At 34.8% G+C, this 24,216-nt stretch overlaps 2 protein-coding genes across 2 annotated transcripts; both read left to right on the forward strand.

Moving 5' to 3' along the window:
• The first annotated feature begins 626 nt into the window (after positions 1-626).
• LOC105797487 (uncharacterized) lies at positions 627-2,106 on the forward strand. Its single transcript, XM_012627449.1, has 2 exons — positions 627-912; positions 1,265-2,106. The coding sequence occupies exons 1-2, from the start codon at positions 627-629 to the stop codon at positions 2,104-2,106; spliced, it is 1,128 nt and encodes a 375-aa protein (XP_012482903.1).
• Positions 2,107-17,011: 14,905 nt separating this feature from the next.
• Positions 17,012-18,904, forward strand: LOC105798491 (pentatricopeptide repeat-containing protein At2g29760, chloroplastic). The gene has a single exon (XM_012628584.2). It carries the CDS (start codon positions 17,046-17,048, stop codon positions 18,837-18,839), a length of 1,794 nt encoding a protein of 597 aa, XP_012484038.1. The 5' UTR covers positions 17,012-17,045; the 3' UTR covers positions 18,840-18,904.
• Positions 18,905-24,216: the final 5,312 nt, after the last annotated feature.

Raw genomic sequence — 24,216 nt, forward strand, 5'->3', positions numbered from 1 at the left:
CCACTTGGAGGGAACAGATTTGATCGATCTGGGTGATGATGAAGTAAGAAAGGAAATTAGGATTGGAACCACTCTCATGCCAAAGTAAATTCAATTGTTAAAGGATTTACTCATTGAGTTCTCGAATGTGTTTGCATGGTCATACCAAGATATGTCAGGTTTGGACACCAATATCGTGAAACACAGTCTACCTTTGAAATTAGATTGCAAGACCGTATACCAGAAGTTGAGAAGGATGAAACCTGAAATTCTGTTGAAGATTAAAGAAGAGGTCAAGAAACAATTCGATGTGGGATTTCAGGAAGTAGCTAAATACCTAGAGTGGGTGGTGATTATTGTACCAATGATTAAAAAGGATGGGAAAGTAAGAATGTGCATTGATTATAAAGATTTGAACCGAGCCAGCCCCAAGGACAATTTTTTGTTACCTCATATAGACACACTGGTGGATAACACTGTTAAACATTGTGTTTTCTCTTTCATGGATGGATTCTTGAGGTATAATCAAATCAAAATGGCAATGGGGGACATGGAAAAGACCATGTTCACCACAACCTGGGGAACTTTTTGTTACAGGGTCATGTCGTTAGGTCTAAAAAAATGCTGGGGCCACGTATCAACGAATAATGGTGACACTATTTCATGACAAGGTGCATAAAGAGATTGAAGTTTATGTTAACGATATGATAGCAAAGTCCGCTAGGGAGGAAAGTCATGTGGAAAACCTCCGCAAACTATTTGAAAGATTGAGGAAATACAAATTCAAATTGAATCCAGCAAAATATACTTTCGAGGTAAAGCCGGGGAAGTTGTTGGGTTTCATAGTGCGTGAACAGGGAATTAAAATAGATTCAGATAAGTTTCGAGCAATTCAGGATTTGACACCCTCTAAAACTCAAAAGGAGGTAAGAGGTTTTTTTGGGACGGTTAAATTACCTGTCTTGTTTTATCTCACAATTGACGGATAAATGTGATCTCATCTTCAAGATTTTACGTAAGGATAGTGATGGTGAATGGACTGAAGATTGTCAAAAAGTGTTCAAGAAAGTAATAGAGTATTTGGCTAAGTCACCAATTTTAATTCCCTTAGTGCTAGGAAGTCCTTTGATTTTGTATTTGGTAGTGCTGGATAATTCCATAGGTTGTGTTCTAGGGAAATGAGATGGTTAAAACAAGAAAGAGCATGCAATCTATTATCTAAGCAAGAAGTTAACGAAATATGAAGCCAAGTATTCCCATCTAGAAAATATGTGTTGTGCTTTAGCATGGACCGCCCGTCGACTAAGGCAATACATGTTGCATCACACCATTTTCCTCATCTCAAAGTCGGACACTTTGAAGTACATTTTTAAGAAGCCATCATTATCAGGGAGAGTTGCTCGTTGGCAAGTGGTTTTCTCTAAGTATGACATCGTCTACATGTCCCAAAAGGCTATAAAAGGAAGCACAGTCGTTGAATTTCTAGCGAATCGCTCGGAAGAAGAATATGAGCCCATGAGTTTTGATTTCCCAGACGAAGATATCATGTCAATTTTGAAGTACGAAGAAGAAATTTGGAGGGTGTATTTCGATGGAGCATCCAAAATGATTGGGCATGGAATTGGGGCAGTACTAATCTCCTCAAGTGGCCAGTACTTTCCCACTATAGCTAAACTGATGTTCACCTCTACGAACAATGCAGCTGAATACAAGGCATGCATTTTGGCACTCCAGATCGCCATTGAGAAAAAGATTAGGGTTTTAAAAGGTTTTGGTGACTCAGCATTAGTTGTTTACCAATTAAGAGGAGAATGGGAAACAAGGGATTTCCAACTGATTCACTATCAAACATATGTGCATGGATTGATCAAAAATTTTGATGATGTTCAATTTTTTCATTTGCCAAGAGAAGAAAACCAGTTTGCAGAGCCATTAGCTACTCTAGCTGCCATGTTCAAAGTAGGATCCGAAACAGAAGTGCAACCTATACAGCTAAGGGGCAAGGACTCGTTGGCCCACTGCGCAGGAGTAGAATTGGGAATAGATGGGAAACCGTGGTATGTTGACTTTAAGCGATATTTGCAATACCAGCAATCCTCGGATTGTGCCTCAGGAAATGATAAATGAATAATTAGGAGGCTGGCTGATACAAGTCACAAAGGCCCAACCCAAGTTCAAGAAAGTGATGGGCTCAAATTGCCACAAGGCCCAATAACGAGATCAAAGGCCCAACAAATGCGGTCCAAACTAAATGGGACCATTCAAGAGTTTGTTAGCAAGGCCTTAGATGCATACACGAGAGAACAAGAAAATCAATATTCACTTTCGTGTTTTCAAGAAAATCAAGAAATTGAATCTTAGCCCAATTTTGTTGTTCGAAGAGATTTCAAGAATCAAGAAAATCAAGATTTCAAATCTGGGAAATCTTGGTCCAAGAAACCAAATCTTGCAGCCAAAATGCATTGGATCTCCGTTACGAGCGTCAACGACCCAATTTCGGAAGGAGATGGATCACGAGCCCAAGTTCTTGAAGGCGAGGCCCAATAAGCAAATTCCAGCCCAATCAAGAAATCTATGCATATTTAGTTGAAAATCAGGCCAAAAATGTCAAAGGGCCCAATTTGTAAACATTTGAATTGTTAATTTAATTTTTAGGCTCTAGGAAAGATACATGTTAAATTTCACCAAAAAAACCCATTTAAGTGGCCGGTAGAAATTTCCTATTATTTCTCTTAATTAGGTTTAAATTTTAAGTTTTCTAATTAGATTAGGATTTGTTGGAGGCCTATATAAGCATTGGCCGGCCACCCTTTGTAAAAACACATCTCATTATCATTTTTTTTATCAAATTCCATATTTGTTTGAGTGCAGAATTTTCTTTGGGGTTTTTCTCCAAGAATTCTATCTTGAGCTTTCTTTAGAAACTGTTTTAACAATCTTTGGATTGTGGGAGCCATCTTCAACCTTCTTCTTGCCATTGGTATTCATTGGAGGGGAGATTAGAGCCTTTTGAAGAGATTTGTGAAGTCTTTCGGGATTTTAAGGATCTTTAGGACTTATCTTTTATTTCTTGCTGTTTCGTTTTCTTTATTTAATTTCTCTTGTGTCGATTCTTTATCTCATTTGTTTGCTGTTCTTCTTGTGTTTTTCCAGCCATAATCAACTCAAAGAATCAAATTAAATCATCATTCATTGGCAGCAAGAAGTCGTTCTCAAATCCCCAAATTTTAGGGTTTGGCCGATTGGGTCATAATCTGTTTGGAGTTCTTTTGGTTACTGAAATTTGGGCAATTCATCTTGGGTGTTCAATTGGACCGAATCGCATTTTAAATTCACTTCTTGAATCGTTCAATTTCATCAATTTCTTTCTTTTCTTTTTGCCGCCCTAAATTCCTAATCTTCCATTAAAAATCTGATTGTTTTAATTTATTCACTGTTTTGGTGTTCTTGGGCCGATTCGGCTTGTGGGATTTCACTATTGGAGTTCGATTTCATCTTCTTGAACTTCGAAGACATCTATTCATTCGTTCTTTGTTCCTTGCTGCTCATTTAATTGAATTTGGGAATTTCATTACAGATCTGATTTGTTTTAATTTGATTCTTTATTTTTGTTTTCAGATCTGCTCGTCTAGAGCCTCGTAGGAGTTTCCTCTTGACTTGGCAACTCGATCTTGGTCCGCGCGTAGCCCTCTATCACTGGCTATGGGTTTCTTCTTGGACAATGAGTTTTTATACAAAAGAAGACTTGACCAAACCCTGTTAAGATGTGTCGACACATAAGAGGTGAATCAGATAATGAAGGAAATCTATGATGGAGTATGTGGAGCACATAATAATGGACATATGATGGAAAGGAAAATCATGAGGGTTGGATATTTTTGGTTGACGTTGGAACAAGATTGTTTAAATTATACTCGAAAATGTCATATATGCCAGATTTATGCAGACAGTATTAACAGTCCTCCTACTAATCTTTATGTCTTGGCGCCTCCTTGGCCATTCACAATGTGGGACATGGATGTTATTGGCCCCATCTCACCGAGCATCAAATGGGCATCGCTTCATCTTTGTATTGACTAATTGTTTCACCAAGTGGGTCGAAGCTGCTTCATATGTCAATGTAACTCGATCAGTGATATGCTAATTTCTCAAAAAAGAGGTTATTTGTCGGTATGGTTTACCAGAAAAAAATCATCTCAAACAATGCCTAGAAATTGAACAATGCCTTTATAGAAGAGGTTTGCGCACAATTCAAGATCAAGCATCACAGTTCTGAGCCATATCGTCCAAAAATGAATGGGGCGGTCGAGGCCGCAAACAAGAATATCAAGAAGATCATTTCCAGGACAATAGAAATGTATAGGGATTGGCATGAGAAACTCTATTTTTCTCTCCACGCATACCGCACATTATTCAGAACTTCAATTGGAGCTACTCCATTTTCATTAGTGTATGGCATGGAGGTCGTTTTACCTATTGAGGTGCAAATCCCATCCCTACGAGTGTTAAGGGAGGTGTGACTGAAGAAGGTGCAAGAGAGATATGAGCAATTGAATTTAATTGAGGAAAAGAGATTAGCAGATTTATGTCATGGCCAGTTGTATCAGCAAAGAATGATGAAAACCTATAACAAGAAGGTGCGACCAAGGTAGTTTAGAGAAGGGGATCTGGTACTAAAGAATATTCTGTCATATGTTCATGATCATCGGGGAAAATGGACGCCAACATGGGATGGACCGTATGTAGTGAAGAAAGCTTTCTCTGGTGGACCATTGATTCTTACTGAAATGGATGGAGACAAGATGTCGAACCTTGTAAATTCTGATGTAGTAAAAATATACTTTGCTTAAAAACTAAGCTTGATTGCTCTTAAAGAGTTATTCGCATTGAGTAACATTGGTTTTTTCTATTTTGCTTTTCTTTGTTTGTCATGTTTGAGGTTATGTTTTATCTTGGAATCTTGCATTCTCCTTAAGATTAATTACTTAATAAGTTGGCCATGTTCAAAGTGACGAATGACATTTTTGAAATATCATTCACTTGAAGAAAATTTCATCCTTTGTTAACCACTTTGGGCCATATTGTTTGTTCAAAATTGACCCTTCCCGAAGGATCACCCTCCACGTTGGACGACATTTTGTGAGGTTTTGGGTATGGATCGATGATTTTACAACATTTTGAGACAAACATGAGATTATGCGCAATTCAAATTGAAAAAATGACGCATTCCCAAAATGACCTTGTGATGAGATTAACCATATTTTGAAATGATAAATGGCATTCTTTTGTTCTCCCCGTCACTTAGAGAAAACTATATCCCTTGCTACCCCATTTTGAGCCTGATGTATCTTCTTTCTAAACCCTAATTAAAGTCATCCATCGAACATCATTGATTGACAAAAAATTTCATGAAAAATGAAAGTAAAATTATAAATTCTTGATCTCATTCCGAAAAAAAAAAGAAAAAAAGAAATAGGGAAAGCAAATAATAAACAAAAAAGAAAGGGAATAGGAAGAAGTAAAAGCGAAGAAAAGTGATTGAGAGATAGAAGGAGCAATCAAAAATTCCAAATAACTCCTCATGGTTTTTATACTCTTTCACATAATATATATTTTAACCTAAAAAACCTTTCTCTGATTGGCCCTTAACCCTCAGACCACGTTACAGCCCTTAAAAGACCATTTTGATCGAATATGTTTGTTCAAATCAAGAAGTTAATCATTGGGAAATTATGAACGTCTTCAAGAACATAAAAGATGGAGATGAACTCTAGGGTGAAAACTCATAAATGACCAATCTAGAGAGATTTCTAAAAAAGGGAAAAAAATAAAAAAAGATATGAGATGCCTTAGAGGATAATGAAGATTTCCAAAAGAAATTGATCCTTCGGTATGAGCCCTAAATTCATCTATTTGAGACTATTTTAGCCCTTTCTTTGGCACCCAAACTCGAGCAGACACTATAACCTTGGAACAAGTCCATCTTTAATTCCTTATGGCCGATTTAAATTAGGGAATTAATCTACTTGGAGAATGTAAGAGTCTATAGAAAAAAAATTTGCTTAAATCAAGAAAAAAGAAAAAAACCAAAAAATAAAGAGAGAGCAAAAGAAAGGAACTATATTGAAGAATATCTATTTTAAGATGCAATTTTGCAAAAGAGTATGGTACAGGGTTCACAGTTGGAACAATTTAAAGTCAAGAAAAGGAAATTCAGCTTCATGAAAATTAACAAGTTGATTCTCGATGCAAGAAATTTATGTTTCAATGATGGATTTATTAAATCCGTAGTACCAAGTTTGTTAAGTGAATTATCATTTGAGAATTTAATTTACGAGTCATAAATCCATTTTAAAATTTGTTAAGGTGACATCCCATAAAATTTGATTTTCATGATCTGTTGTGTGTGAATAAGGATTTGATCTTTTTCAACCTAAAAACATGATTCTCAAAATGATTACCTTTTTATGAAAAAATCAAGAAAGGAAGAAAGGAAAACATTCATTGCATTTAGAGGCCCAGGTGTGGAGGTCCATTTACTTTTCATTACATTTAGAGGTCCAGGTGTGGAGGTCCATTCACTTTTCAGTGCATATAGAGACCCAGGTGTGGAGGTCCATTCACTTTCCATTGCATTTAGAGGCCCAGATGTGGAGGTTCATTTACTTTTCATTGCATTTAGAGGCCCAGGTGTGGAGGTCCTTTTACTTTTCATTGCATATAAAGACCCAGGTGTGGAGGTCCATTCACTTTTCATTGCATTTAGAGGCCCAAATGTGGAGGTCCATTTACTTTTCATTGTATTTAGAGGCCCAGGTGTGGAGGTCCAATTACTTTTCATTGCACTGTATATGAAGGCACAGGTGTCAGGTTTATTTACATTTCTTCTGCATTCTCATTTCAAAGATTTGGTTGTGAGGCCTAGCTTGTTTCACTCTTCATGTTTTGATAGTTTGGTAACTACTTTTCTAGCTTTGGGTAACGTAATATGTTTTGATCTGTTTCGGTTTTGGTAATTGTAAAAACTTGTTATTCCTTGTACTGCGATGTTGAGTGGGATTTGATAGCAGTTAGGTGTCTACATCTTTGTACGTTCCTTGCTACTCAAGCCACGAACAAAAAGGGGCAGCTATAGACACCCTTTTTTTCCGAGCCCGATTGGGGGTCCATTTAAATTTTTGTTCTCTCTTGGGTCGTTCGAATCCCACCCGATTTTGTTCTATTTGAGACCTTTATTTTTCTTTTCTTTCTTCTTTCCTTTTTGGGCTTGTTAAAAACCCAAATTATTTTTATTATCATCACTACTACTACTACTACTATTAAATATCATTTTTATCATTTTTTTTACAAATAAACAAGATTAAAAAAATAATATATAAACATAAAATGAAATTAAAAAAAAGGATGAGACTTTTCATTATTTTTGTTCTTAAAAAAAGGTAAAAAAAAAAAACACAACAACTACAAGCATTCTATTTCTTTTTTTTTTCTTTTCTTCTATCTTTTTTTTTTGCCATAGACATGTCATTAGGGATCGAATTTTGGGTTCCGATGGAGGGGACGTCACCGGACTGTCGGTCCTCTGTCCTTAGGAGCCCCCAAAAATCCCGTTTTTCCCTCCCCTTTCTAAAATAAATGTTTCTTTTTTTAAAAAAAAAGCTTGATTTTGGGAAAAGTGTTGATTTTTCTTTTAAAAAAAAAGAGAAAGTTTAGATTTTAACAAATAAAAATATATTTTTTTAGTTATTTTAAAGGAAGGTTTAAAATTTTAAAACAAAGTTTTGATTTTTTTAACTATTTCAAAGTAAAAGGTTTAATCTTTAAGAAAAATAGTGTTTTTTTAAAGGAGAAAGTTTAGATTTTGAAAACTAAAATATGTATTTTTTAGTCATTTTAAAAGAAAGTTTAAAATTTTAAAACAAAATTTTGATTTTTTTTTAGCTATTTCAAAATAAAAGCTTTAACCTTTAAGAAAAATAGTTTTTTTTAAAAAAGGAGAAAGTTTAGATTTTGAAAAATAAAATATTTTTTTAAGTCATTTTAAATGAAAGTTTATAATTTTAAAATAAAGTTTTGATTTTTTTTAACTATTTTGAAATAAGGTTTTGATTTTTAAAAAAAGTAATGATTTTTTTTCTAAAGAAAACTTTGATTTTGCAAAAAGAAAAAAAATTCAGCCACCGTACGCGACAGCTCCACCACCAGAGGCCGGGAAGCTGTTGGTCTCTCCGGTGGTAGAGCTATGGCCAACATAGAAGTTGGAAGAGAAAGAGGAAGAGGTTTTTTTTTTTTAATAATGAGGCTAAAATGAAAGAATGAATAGTTTTTTTTTTCATTTATAGGTGCCAAAAATGGGTAATTTATTCTCACCCCCTTACTTTTTAAATTTACAATAAATTCTTCGTGTTTTGCAGCAATGCTCTTACTCTCTGACCTATTTACACTTGTAACCCTTTGATTTATTTAAACATTCAATTTAATCCAAAATTTAAAAATTAAAAGTAAATTAATTGTTACATCAATTCTCTGTCTTCCACATTTTTTATCTTTTAGTCCTAAAATCAAGCTATGTCATTTTGTTTCCATCCTTAATAAATAATTTACAATTATATCTTCCATTTTAGTTGCATTTATGCATTGTATATTTCATGTTAATTATGCACTTTATTTTAATGTTTTATATTTATTCACACTAGTATAATTTTATTTATTCTTATTTCGTTTTATTTATTTTCATGTCTATTTATATTTATTTATTATTATTTTTACACATTTCCCTTACATACATTTTAATATTATTTATTTATGCTACTTTGATTCTTTTATTGTATTATGAATAAGGTGTATTATTTTTATTATTATCATCATCATGTTAAGGTCTTATTTATTTCATTTATTTAGTTTTTCTTTTATTATTGCCATTTTGAAATAGTTTTAAATTTTCATTAATTTTATCCAATTTAATTAATTTTCCTATTTTATTACTATTCGTTTTAAAAGATGGAACTTTAGGTCATTTTTCCATCCTATAATTGTTGACATGAAGTTAGTTAAGTAGGCGTTATGTTTTAATGAAACCATAAGGTTTTTACAGTTGGATTTAGATTAGTTCTTAATATCTTACCTACCATATACTTTATAAAAATTATAAATATTATGTAAGATATTTTTCAGGGTTTTAAATTAGTTTTAAATATCGTATAGGATTAGAATCTTAAGTTAATATGTAAATATTTTTAGGACTTTATTCAAGATTAAAACTAAAGATTTTTGTAGGTGAATTGTAAATCATGAGTAGGTCTTTCTAAGTATTTTATTTTAGAAACTTTTTAAGAAAGCTAATAAATATTATTTAAGATTTAGAATTTTAGAATTTTGAGGAATTTAAATCTTAGATCAAGAATTTTAAAGTAAGATAAATCATAAACCCGATATAGGATACTTTCGTAAGATCTTGATAGGTTCAATGTTATTAATTAAATCTTTTTAAATAATAATAATAAAAGATCGAATAAGTTGTAGATGTATTTTAATATTTCTCTTAATTCATTGGTAATTTCTAAGTTTTTTAGAATTCTAAAATAGAATTAATTTTAGGAATTAAAGGTATTTTACTAGAATTATTTAGGTATTCTTTAGGGTTCCCGTTAAAAGTAAAAATCTCTAATTTAATTTTCAAATTAGATAAGTTTGGTGAGCACATCTTACTCGAGCTACAAGTAAATCAGAGGCGTTTCTTTTAGAGTTTTTATTCAAGATTTCCATAAGATTTTAGCTTAGATTAAGACATTAATATGCTTAAATAAAAAAAATCTAGCTCTTAAGACCCTGTAGGACTATCCCCGGATAGGCATTCTGGAGGTACTATAACCTTCCCCACACGTAATTGTACTCCCGAACCCGAAATTTGGTGATGAGATTGAGTCTAAATTTTTTGGATTTTTCCGTAGTATTAATTTTAGATTTTTAGACGATAGGTGGCTAACCAACCTAGCCCTAATTAGTTAGTGGCGACTCTACGTAATTTAGTCCCTCCGTGTCTAGCTTTGCTTACTAGGCCCCCGTACTCTTATGTAGGCAAAGTTATGACATATATTATTAATTTTTTTTTAGTAGAAACAAATAGCATTAAATGAAAACAAAAAAATCAAACAACTCTGTTTAGTAAAATACTATCAAATTGTAAAAACTCTTGAATAGAAATCAGAGGGTCCTTGAAAAGCATCAGGCCCAATGCATTATAATAAATGCATTTCGCCGTTCGATCAGTAGACATGTTATGAGGTCTAGGAATGTGTCAAATTCTTATCTTCCAAGCCTAATTAAGATAACCACTGATTAGTCGTAGCTTCGCCAGATTACTACTGGCAGCGCTTCCTGCAAGTAAGGACTCAACAAGTAGTACATTATTGCATTCGATCTCCAACTATATGTAACCTTTCTCCCATGCTATATGTAGACCTTCAAAAATTGCTCGAGCTTCGATGCGAAAAATTGTTTCCTTGCCCACTTTCAATGAATAACCGCATAACCAATTTTCATCTGCATTTTTAAATACTCCTCCAATTGAAGCATTATCATCATTAAACGATGTTGCTCCATCCAAGTTCATCATAATCAATCCTGGTTCTGGAGGTGACCAACACTTTGACAATACCGAGGTGAACGACTGAGGTACCCGTGAGTTTTGCAATAAGTAACTCCTTGTGATTCTTCTATAACAACCAACAAAAAATGGAAAAGAAAGAGTGCCATTCAAAATCCTCCTCCCCCCACTTCATGGGATTCCTCAAATTCCATAATAGCCAACTGTTATGCGCTAAGGAGAAAAACGTTCTGCGAACAAATATTGGTAGCACAAAGAGCCAAACAACTTCCACATCTAGGATAGTAACTCTCACTCGTCATATGTCTCCTCATACATTCTCCATTCGTCAAAAGCTTATCTTGCCAGAATATCCAAAGAAATGATTGGACTCTTTGGGGTGTTTTTGTTTTCCAAATCAAATGCCAACAATTGGAAGATCCACCAGCATCCATTTGGAATAAATTCCTGTAGGTCTCTGCAGTAGAGAACATATCTTTATTCATCCATTTCCAGGTTGTTACCCACATCAACTGATGGAGGTACCATTAAGGCAATGAGGGCAACAACATTAGCAAGAAGAAAAATATGTAACCCATTCTAGCCCTAGTCGCCACTAGCCGTCACCACATCACATACACACAGAGTATCATCAGGATGTCCAACTCCTTGAAAGAAATCCCTTAGTTTCCCAACTTGATGGACCCACACATCATTCTGAAATTTTATCAAGCAATCATTTCCTAATGGCCAATACACATTTTCTATCATATCCGGCCACACTTTCGCCAAAGATCTCCATATGTAAGAGCAATTACTTCTAGTAATGGTAATCAGCATCACCCTATGGAATTTATATTTGCTCCTAACTAACTATACCCACAAGGTGTCAATGATGGATAAAATCTGGAAACCCAACTTCATCAAGAAAATCTTATTCTGGACAACCAAGCTTCGGATCCCTAGCCCTTCGTAATCTATTGATCTGCAGTAGTCACTCCAAGGGACAAGTGCTGGTATCCTTGACTCCAAAGTCGAACCCCAAATGAAATGATGAGCAACCTTTTCAATTTTATTACAACAGAAATTGGGTTGCGAACTATGCTTATAAAATAGTTGGGGATAGCAAGCAAAACCAATTTTGCCAAGGTTATTCTACTTGCTAACAACAACTTTCTGGCCTCCCAACCATTCAACTTCTTGTGAACCTTGCACACTATAAAATCAAATGATTTTCTTGTGACTCTTTTGTGCAATAGAGGCATACCAAGATAAACACCAAAATCCTCAACTCGCAACATACCGTTAATGTTAAAGTGATTATCTTAATATTTAATTTAATTTAATGTTTATCTACATTCTATTATTTTAATAAGATTTAATATTAAATTAATATAATATTTATCTAAATATTAGATTAAACTTAATATTAAAGTGATTAAGTTTAACCATAGTTGAAGTCTCTAAACTCTCCCGATATAAAGAGAGCCTTCGATAATTATTTAAGCACACTTGAGTTCAAGAGAAAGTTGTAGAGAGAAAATTCTCTGAAGAGATTATTCCAGAAAATTTTTAGAGATATTTTTTTAATTTAGAACTTGATCCAAAAGTTTAGAGAAATTACAAAATTACCCCATTGGTAATTTTTGTGAAAATTTTTCTAATTCGAAACGAGCCCACACTCGACAAACGTGAGCTTGAGGATACCGAAAAAGACTACTCGGTCGAAGCGCTCATCCTAGACGAATTAAAAAGGTACAATTTTGATTAAGTGTTTATTACTTTAGATATCAAAACCAAGATCTTGTTTTGGAAAAAATTTTAAACTCTAGTTTTTCCCTAAATTTATTTTCCACTACATTTTTCAAACCCATTTTTCCAACAAGAAGAATTCTTGGAATTTCTTTTCATTACCTTTTGACCAGAGAAATAGAAAATTAAACTTAGAATTTCTTTTACGTAAGATACTTGAACCTTGTTAGCTTCGCAAAAGAGAAGGAGATCTTCTGCAAAGAATAAGTGAGATAAAACAAGACCCCTTATTGATAGATATAATGGTGACCAACTTCCACGTTTTACAGCTTTGTCAATGAGATGTCCCAATCTATCGACACATAACACAAAAAGATAAGGTGACAGAGGATCACCTTGCCTTATTCCTCACATTGGAAAATGCATTAGTGGCTGAACCATTCCACATAATCTGAAACGACGTAAAAGACACACAATTCATGATTACAGTGATCAATAATGGAGGCAAGCCTTCATAGAAAGTATCCTCTAAGAAATCCCATCTAATTTTATCATAAGCCTTCTCCAAATCTATCTTAAGGGTCATTCCAAGCTTGTTACCTCTAAATCCTCTCAAAGAGTGTATAGCTTCCTGAGCTACAACAATATTATCCACAATACTTCTCCCTGGGACAAAACTAGCTTGATTTTGTGACGTAACTTTCACCATCAAAGGGCTCAACCTATTGACCAACACCAAAAGTCAAGATCTTACACACCACATTACATAAGCTTATAGGTCTAAATTGGTTTCTGGAACCTGAATTTTAGGTAACAACACTATCAAAGTTCTATTCAAAGTAGGCTCTAACGGCTTACCATCCAAAATTTGACGCACAAGACAGCAACTTGATTGGCCTACAATATCCCAGTTAGATTGGTAGATTTTAGCATGGAAACCATCTATACTAGGGGTTTTCAAAGGAGACATACCAAAAACTTCCCTGTGTATCTCATCATTAGAAATAGTGAGGAGCAAACCATCTTTATCGACCGAGGTAATTTTAGGAAACACACCATGACAAGGTAATACCCCACAAACTGAATAATTTATGGAATATAGATCCTTGAAAAACTCCATCTCATGCTTTTTCATCTCTTCCCCATCAAAGACCCAATTATTTCCAATTTTGAGCCCATCTATCCTGTTTCGCTTTTGTCTTGCCAAACTACACTTGTGGAAATAACTAGTATTTCTAACTCCATAATTGAGCCATTTCGTTCTTGACTTTTGGAACAAGAGGAGCTCCTCATGCTTTAGAACTTCCTTTAACTTCTGTCGAATATCCAATTACCGTTTCTGAAGTCTGACTGATGTTCTTAAGTTGAGAATTTTCTGCACCCGATTCAATTCAGTAAGTAAGCTCTGTTTCCTTACAAATAAATTCCCATAGAATTTTTTATTCCAATCTTGAATTGCAATTTGGAATCTCTCCACATTAGTCATGATCCCCTCATCATTCCTCCAATGCTGTTTGACAAATCCTTTAAAATCAACATGCAACATCTAGCTATCAAGACATCTAAAAGGTCTATAACCTTTAGTAGGCTCGGGTTTAAAAGATACCAAGACTGGTTTATGGTTAGATTCCAGACGATAGAGGTTGTGTACCAAACAATTAAGAGCAAAAGAGTCCCATTCAGAATTACAAATAGCTCTGTCAAGCCTCTGCGATAAAAAACCCTTGCTCCACATAAATTTGGGACCACTATAACCCAAATCACGCAAGCCATTATTAAAAATGAATTCTTGAAACCATTTACAGCCAACCTGAGAAATTGACGCTCCCTCAATTCTATCTAAACCATCCAAAATAGAATTAAAGTCGTCGGCAATCAACCACAGATCTTTAATTGATTCAGCCATGACATTAAGAACTTTCTAAAGGCCCTTCCTCGTACTCGACTGTGGGATAGCATAAACTGCAGCACATAAAAAACACAAAGAGCCTTGTGCATTCATGATTCGCATATGCACCAATTGGGGAGTAAAACATACAATGTCCACCGCAATCGATTCATTCCATAAGATCCAAATACCTCCTGCAAAACCATTTGCTTCAATCCGAAATGATCTATTCATACCAATTCGTGAAACAATTTTATCAGCTCAATCACCACTAGTCCGGGTTTCGAAAAGACATATGACATCTAGATGTACTTCTTTCATATACTCAGAAACGAAATTATGAAAGCTGGGCACCTTGACAGTTCCAAAAAATAAGTTTTGTATCCATAAATATAAAAAGTGATAAAATTCCTCAACAAGATAGAATCAACAGCTAGTTTCGGCACTAATTGAATCCATACCTCCAAACTGCTCAGTTACCATGGTTGTATCGACTTGCAAACTGATGCTAGCAGGATCTCTATCTAATCCACCAACAATTTCTTCCATGGCTACCTCTACCTCTACGTCTACTATTTCTATTTCTAGATCAACAAATGAACTATCTGGTGGTTTCTTCCACTATTAATTTCCTTCCACAAAGATTGAGGAATTCTACTTCGGTGCAACCTCTCCAACGAAACCAATTCCAAAACAGAACAATCGTTTTTCCTTACCTATCATCATACCCATTAATTCTTTGCCTGTCGATACCACAGATTGTTCTATACCATCAACCTGAATGGCCTGGTGATTTTTAGCATTTAGATGGTTCGAAATCTGAACGGGATTGAAACCCCCCACATCAATCACCTTGTCCACCTTATCATGGGCCATAGAGGAGCCATCATCAAATTTTTTCTGGTTAAGCCCTGATGTTTCCCCATTAGAATTAATGGGTTTCAAAATTTTTGGCCCAACTTTAGGCCTATGTCCAATAAGAACTCCTTTACCTTTCCTATTCGGCCCCATCTTCCTAACCCCATTTGCTCCCTTAGTCATCATTTTTGCCATTCGATCTCCTACATATCTTCAACCTGCCCACTAAATACGTCTTGATTCAATCCATCTTCCTTTTCCAGAATTGAAAATCTAGATCCTCCTTGATTGGCTCTTCGGCCACTGTTTCTAGGTTCACCGTTGCTCCGGGCCTAGATACCCGATGCCTCTCAACCAACATCTAAGGGCCAAAGGCCTCTTCCTCCACTCGCTTCTAGATACCCGATGAAACCCCAACTATTCCTAACGATTCATTTTCCTTGCCCGGTTGCGGTCCTTTCGTGCCAATGCAACCTTCAGAGCTATGGCTGTATAAACCACACTGAAAACAGACGTTCCGTAATGATTCATACTCTACCCCCTATAATTGATCATTGATTCTCACTTTTGAAATTAACAGTTTCTGCAGATCAACACAGACCGCTAATCTAGTAAACTGACCCTTCCTTACAAGATTCGTATTAATATTGAGTTTGATAACTGGTCCAATAATCTGCCCAATAGCTCTGAGCAAGACCTTTGAGTGGAACCCTTCAAGTAAACCTGGTAATCTAATCCAAACAACTTGAATACTCATATCAGCATTCGTGGATGAAAAATCCAGAGACCATGGACGAACCGTCAGATAATTACCATAAACAACCCAAGGGCCTCCTGTTAACACATTTTTTTAGTCATCTGTATCATCAAACTGAACCAAGTAAAACTCATTATCCAAATCCATGAGTTGGAATGAGCCTTTGGGTTTCCACAGAAGCGTAATCTTTTTGCTAAAAACCCAATTTTGGACCCTAAAAGCTTGACGATCACAGTTCTTGACATTTTACGCTCAATAAATTTGTGAACACGATTCGAAAAGGTTACCAATGGAACTCCGTCCACCATTTCATAACCACATCCCCATCTTGCAGTTCAAAACCTTCTTCCATTCTAATATGTTGTACTGCCTCATGGACATCCCCCATTAGCGTTGCCGTATATGAGATTCTAGTTGTATCCTGATTTTGGATTTGCTGACCATCTCCATCAACTGTTGGATCATCCGCTTCTTGTGATGACTCCGGTCGCCTTTTCACTTTCTTAGTTACTCTCCTAATGCCGGTATTAGGCCTGCCACCATTATTGTCCACCATCGCCAATATCCCAAGCTAAAAATTACCCTAAAAAATATTTATTTTAAAAATAATATATTATTAAATAATAAAATAATTAATCTATAAAATAATGAATTAAGCCTAAAAATTTTAATACTAAAATGGGAAAACAAGTATACTTCGGGTGCCAAATCATACATTAAGCCTAAAAATGGTGGTAAGTAGACCTGTCCATGGGCTGGGCGGCCCGGCCCGACCCGACGGCCCGTCCGAAATATGGACTTGGGCAAAAAAACGAGGCCCGTTTAAAAAATGGGCCGAGCTCGGGCTCAACTTTTTTGGCCCGGACCCGGCCTGGCCTGGCCCGAATATAATAAATATATATTTTTTATTTTTATTTTTTAATTTTAAAATACTTTAAAAATATTTTTTTTATTTTTTTATTTTTAAAATATTTTTTTGTGTTTATTAAAAACCGGGCCGGGCCGGGCTCAGGTTTATTATTTTTTTCCCGGGCCGGGTTTTGGGCAAAATTTCAGGCCATATTTTGGGCCGGGTCTGGGCCTAAGAGTCGGGCCGAAATTTTTTCCAGGCCCGGCCCGGCCCATGGACAGCTCTAGTGGTAAGATTTAAGAAACAAGTTCATACATCGTGAGCCTAATACAAGAAATTGACTCCAAATATTCTGCTACTTGAACCTCCGCTGTTCATGAAACTTGCAAGGCCCATTTCGCGACGTTTCACCAGCTTCTCATCCCGTTTAAAACCAGATCGAGTAACCAAGAATCCCCTGTCTATCACCGTCGCTAAAGAGCTTCACGCGTATTTAATCAAGACCCACCGCCACGATGATTCCTCTTCAATATCTTCCGTTATCAGAGCTTACTGTCTTGCTCCCTTTCATTTGCACAAAGCCTATCTCGTTTTCAATCAAATTAAACTACCCACTTTGTTAAACTTTAATCTCATGATCCGTGGTTTTTCCCAGAGTACCCAACCCATTGAAGCTATTAAAATCTATTACAAAATGTACTGTTTCCACGGTTTTTCTGGTGATAATATGACTTTTATTTTTGTTTTCAAGGCCTGTGCTCGAGTTTTAGATATTAAAACCGGTCAAAAGTTTCATGTTCACGCTGTGAAACTAGGGTTTGATTCCTATTTATTCGTTGCAAATGCGTTGATTCATATGTACTCTAGCTGTGGTGATTTGGATTTTGCGAGGAAAGTGTTTGATACAATGGGCAAAAGAGATTTAGTTTCTTGGAATTCTTTGATTTGTGGGTACAGTCAATGCAAAAAGTTCAAGGAATTGTTGGGTTTGTTTAACGCAATGCAAGAAGATAATGTGAAAGCTGATGCTGTGACAATGGTGAAAGTTATTTTAGCTTGTTGTTATACGGATAACATGGGTTTGGCAGATTCTATGGTTAAATATATTGAGGAAAATTGCATTCATGTTGATGTTTATTTGGGTAACACTTTGATAGATATGTATGGAAAACGTGGTTTAGTTAATTTAGCACGGGAAGTTTTTGATAGAATGCCTGAGAGAAATTTAGTGTCTTGGAATGCATTGATCAAGGGGTACATAAAAGCAGGGCAAGTTGTTGAAGCAAGGAAGGTTTTTGACAACATGAAGCAAAGGGATGTGATTTCTTGGACTTCCATGATTACAGGTTACTCTCAAGTTAACCAATTTAAAGATGCATTGAAGCTTTTCCAAGATATGATGGCTGCTAAGGTTACACCTGATGAGATTACAGTGGCTACTGTTCTTTCTACTTGTGCCAACTTGGGTGTTCTTGATGTTGGACAGGCAGTTCATGACTATATCTGCAAGCATGGTATACGAGCCGATGTTTATGTTGGAAACTCCTTGATTGATATGTATTTCAAGTGTGGTGTGGTTAAGAGGGCTTTGGAAGTATTCCACGATATGAAAGAGAAGGATTCTGTTTCATGGACTTCAGTTATCTCAGGACTTGCTGTTAATGGTTTTGCTGATTCTGCACTTGAATATTTCTCACAGATGTTGAAAGATGGTGTTGGCCCAACTCACGGGTGCTTTGTTGGGATTTTGCTTGCATGCACTCATGCTGGATGGGTAGATAAAGGGTTGGAATTTTTTGAAAGTATGGAAAAAGTTCATGGACTAACCCCTGAAATGAAGCATTATGGCTGTATTGTGGATCTTTTAAGTCGTTCTGGGTATCTAGAAAGGGCCTACGAGTTCATTAAGAAAATGCCTGTACATCCAGATGTGGTACTGTGGAGGATATTGTTGAGTGCATGTAAGCTTCATGGAAATGTAGTCTTAGCTGAGATTGCCACAAACAACCTTATTGAACGGGATCCTTCTAACAGTGGAAATTATGTTCTCTTGTCAAACACTTATGCAATCTCAGATAGATGGGATGCTGCTACGAAAATGAGAGAGTTGATGGACGGGAACAATGTGCAGAAGCCTTCTGGTTGGAGCTCCATTGAAGTAGATAGATGACTTGAATTGTTATTTACTAATTTAATCTTTTATAGAATACACAAAAAATTAACAACTTTTTTTAACCCAGCATTTGGCCTATTAATTAAGGATATACACCATACCCTAAGGTCACAGAATTGATTTGCAGATCGTGTCTGTATCCGTGTGATAGTTTAAATGGGTGCTTCTAAGGTGGTGCGGGGCGCCGGGGGGGGGGGGGGGTACGGGCGTAGGTAGGGGCAGTTAGGGTTCCCACCTCGACTTTTTAAAACCTTTTTTTTTTAACTATGGAGTTATTTACTCAAAATTGATAAAATTCGATTTGGTCCCATTAAAATTAATTTAATGCAATAAATTTATACTTTTTAAGTATACATGGTTATTACTTTTATCTCTTTTTTTTACATTTGTAATTAATCAAATTATATATTTACATTATTTATTTTATTTTAGTTATATTTTTTATGCTCATAATAAAAATTAAAAATAAAATATTACTATTTTTATAAATTAGATATTATTGAAAAATTAAATGCTGAAAATTAAAGATTAAAAATTAAGTGTTGAATTTAAGTTATAAAATATGTTTAGTATTTTATTTAAAATTAAATACTAAATATAATTATGTTGTTTGATAAATGATAATATAATTTTAACTGAAATAAAATAAAACTAGAATTCATTAAATTTATTTTTATTAAGTGATAAGTAAGCCTCTACCTACTTACCATTTTCTATACTTTTTGTTAAAGAAAATTCTATTTAATAGTTTTTAGAGTAGGTTATCAAATGTGCTTAAAAAATTTAATTGTTAAAAGTATGAATTTTCAATTAATTAAAATTTTCAACACTTTATCAAACATAATTATCTATGCGGTCTCTAAAAAGCTTAAGTCCAGAAACCTGTATGTAGTTGAGTTCATTGTATTTAGTCAACTCCTACATTTGCTTAGCTCTCTGGTAAATACTGATGAACGCTAGGTTATTTTCATAATTATTTATGTATTTTTAACTCTGCATGCAAAAGTATCAAATTAGTATGTAAGGAAGGAAGCTTCTTGATTCTGGGTTAAGCGTTAATGTTTCTTGCATGCATGTTTGTTTTCAATGGTGTAATGATATGATAAGTTTATTTATTTATATTTTAGCTCAAGGCACTATAGAAGGTCCTAGTGATAAAGGCAAAGGTTTTGCTATATAGACTTTGTTGTATTTTGGGTAAGTTCTTTCCGACTTCTATGTGTGTAGTATTCATGTTTTATATTTTGTGTAAGGTAAATACTTATGCTCTATAAAAGTGAAGTGTGTGTATATGAAAAGTGGTTGTTCAGAGTTGTTAGTTTGGGTTTGAAATGTTTGTGTTAAAGAGTAAGAATTATTATTCATGCTTGAGCCATTACTTTTTGCTTCTGACAAGAATGATATGGACTGAAACATGAAAATGATGTTAAGGAAAACTATTCATGGTGATGCATTTAATGGAATGTACATTGAATTGGCAGATTGCGATACATGAAAATGCTTGTGTAGCCTCTGGTTGGGCAAATGTATGTTGCAAACCAGATTGACAAATCGTGACAAAGGATACGTGTAACACCCCTTACCCATATTCCTTACCGGAACAGAGTATGAGGTATTACTAATTTTTTTAAAAATTTCGACAGCATTCCTACTTATTTTTGCTTAAACCTCCTGCAAATTTAGAACACATTCCAATATACCAACCAATTTCATTTGTATAAATACACATACAGATTAACTATTAATAAACACTACATTTAAAAGGGAACCATAACATATATTTACATGATGATCCCACATTACATAAATTGTCTATACATGCCATAAAATTTCGGAACACTAGTAGTAAAATACCCCAAATGTGAAGGATAGTGTAGATGATTGTCTGACTTCGTTCCAATTTCCGAGTTGTTGGAAGTCACTATAATCAAGAGAAAAATAAAATCGAGTAAGCATATAGCTTAGTAAGTAAACACATGATAAATAAGTAATTACTCCCATAACTACACCAAAATATAAACTTATTCATGAATAACTTTATTGTTTAGGCAATTTCCAGCAAGCTGTTTTTCTGCGTCATAGTCGCTAATTTATTTTTATCTGGAGCTACAGGGCTCCAAATTGAGTTCCGTAAATTTTCCCTGAAACTAGACTCATATACCATTTCACCATAAAAATTTTAGAATTTTTGACCCGGCCAATTAGTACAGTTTATTCATTAAACCTTCCCCTGTTTCACTGCCCAACGGTTCTGACCCTTCCTCACTAAAATTCACTTAACTCTCTGTACAAAATTTGAAAAATGGTTTCTCTTGTTTCTAATAAAAATAGACTCAATAAGGATTCCAGGGATATAAATTTCATGCCATAATTATTTTTTTACAATTTTTGGTAATTTTCCAAAGTTAGAACAGGGGATCTCGAAATCAATCCAGCCCTGTTTCAGTAAAATTCAGATATCTCCAAAAATACAGCTCTTTTGCTTATTCTATTTCTTTCATATGAGAATAGATACATTCAACTTCAATTTCATATATTATTCAGCTTCCCATTCATTTTCCACCATTTATGGTGATTTTTTTCAAAGTTACCCAATTGCTGTTGTTCAACACAGTTTATAATTAAATCGTTCCTTTATGCTTTTTGATATTTTCTCCCATCTCATACATGAGTCGATTCAAGATTCAACTCAATATTTACCCCATAAAATTTTCCACCATATGGCAATATTCACCTTCCATACTTTTTCGTTGAACACTCGGAATGTTAACCGTTATTGGTGGATCCGACTTAGCACCACCACCGAATCGGGAATCAAGACTTAGCAACCCCTGGGAATCAAGACATAGCAACCCCCTTTTCATTTCAAAGATATGGTGGATATCGCACTTAGCACCACCAATGAAATCGGGGAATCAGCACTTAGCAACCCCTCGGGGGAATCAGAACATAGCAACCCCCTTTTCATTTCAAAGATATGGTGGATATCGCACTTAGCACCACCAATGAAATCGGGGAATCAGCACTTAGCAACCCCTCGGGGGAATCAACACATAGCAACCCCCTTTCACATTTCAAAGATATGGTGGATCACGCACATAGCACCACCCATGAATCGGGGAATCAGCACACAGCAACCCCTTTTATATACAACATACTCCGGCTTATTCCGAGTGTTCAACCCATAAACCATATATTGCAACCCTTTATCACCTTTCCCAATTTAACAACATTTTTAGGATATTGCCAAACATTTATTTTAATTCCAAATAAATCTAAACATATATCAAATAATATCAAAATAATACATTAAGTCACGTGTTTACTTACCTCGGTGCAAAATATCGTAATTTTGCACTTTACTCCACTATCTTTTCTTTTCCCCGTTTGATATACTCTTCGCGTCTTTCTTGATTATGGAGCTTGAAAGCTTAAAAACCCTAAATATGGCTTCCTCCTTGCTGATTTCGTTCACCATGAAGAAGATGAGCATATTTTGCCATCTTTTTCCCATTTAATTCTATTTAATAACCAAATGACTAAAATGCCCCATTTAAAAAAATCTATTTCACCCATTTCTTATGTCTATTTTTGTCCATCAACTAACTAATGGTCTAATTACCACATAAAGACCTCCAATTTAAAATTTCATAACAATTAGACACCTCTAAGATGTAGAACTCAACTTTTGCACTATTTACAATTTAGTCCTTTTGACTAAATTGAGTGCCCAAACGTCGAAATTTTCGAACGAAATTTTTACAAAAATTTTTCGTGAAATTGTAGACCATAAAAATATAATAATAACCATATTTTCCCTCGTCGGATTTGTGGTCCCGAAACCACTATTCCGACTAGGCCCAGAATCGGGCTGTTACAATACGAACAAAGGAATATGAATGAAATATATTATATGAATTTGACTAAGGATTTGGATATGTGGCTGCCATGAAAAAGGTTTATATATATGGTCATATTGGGCGTAGTGTATACGCCAAAGGAATAGTAAAATGGCGTATAAATTATCTGTTGGTACTAGCCATTTTGTGAATTGTGTGATTGTGTTTGATTCTTTAATATGATTTGTTGAAGTATTAGTGGTTTGATAAGACTTCTTTGGAATTCACTAAGTCCTTTTGAACTTACCTCGTTTCCCTTTCCTTCTTCAGTTTATTATTGAAGGAAGACATGTAAGACTATGCTAGAGGACATCTGTTGCTGTGAGACTTCTGTTATTTTGTACCATGCATGACTTATGGGGGGTGATGTCTGATTGTAATTTGAGAAGAATTTGTACTCGAAACCTATGTTGATAAACTATGTTTTAATGACGCTTCGTTTGAGAGATGAAATGGTTTTTCAGTGTTATATTTCATACAATGAAAAAATATCTTATTAAAGCTTATACGCCACATGGCTGACACTTCTTTTATTATTTTATTTAATGTTTAATACAAAACCCCAGTTTTACCAAGTATCTGCCAAAAATAATTTTAAAGATAGATGATTTCTCTGTAGTGACACGTCTTACTCGAATCCTACTAGAGCATCGGGTGTGGCATGTTACACTTAGTGAGTTTAAAAAAGAAATCATACATTACATCACATAATACATTACCTAAACCCTTCCAGAGATCTTACACATATAACATACAAGATGCAAACAAAATCATTACACCAACTCATATCACTTAGGTGTATACTCTACGCCAACTTACCATAACCCGTACAGATTCATCTTCATGCCAACCACATACTCAAAATTCAGGATCAGAATCATATCTTTCAGACTTATTCACATTCATTCTCCACTTTACTCCTCATATCATGATCTGCTAATTCTGTTTGCAATACATCTTCCCTACAGGTGGCTACACAAACATATCTTCACTTCTCCTTCATCACATATCAGATCATATCATTTCATACATTTCAGAAGCAGATGATAGTGTCTTAAGCATGAAGAATGACATTTACTTCACTTTACTGACAAACTGTACTCAGACTGATAATTGTGGATAACCATTATCCACATACGCATCTTTCTATGAGTACACATTTACACACTTTTCATCCATTATAGAGGAAGAATAATTACCTTACACGAAATATAAAATAAAGAAACTACAACACATGGAAATAAGAAGGAACTCACCAGAAACTCTAACACAAGTTTATAAGGTAGTCCCCTTGCCCTTATCACTTAGACCTTCGTTATTTTCTTGAGTTAAAATAAAGATAATTAAACATATCTGATTATCAATCTATCAAATCTAATCATGCATGTAAGAATCCATAACATTTAAACCGGAATAAAGAAGCTTCTGTCCTCACACACTATTCTGACACTTACGCATGTAGAACGAAAAATACA

The sequence above is a fragment of the Gossypium raimondii genome, chromosome 9 (genome assembly GCF_025698545.1).
Source record: "Gossypium raimondii isolate GPD5lz chromosome 9, ASM2569854v1, whole genome shotgun sequence".
Classification (NCBI taxonomy): Eukaryota; Viridiplantae; Streptophyta; class Magnoliopsida; order Malvales; family Malvaceae; genus Gossypium; species Gossypium raimondii.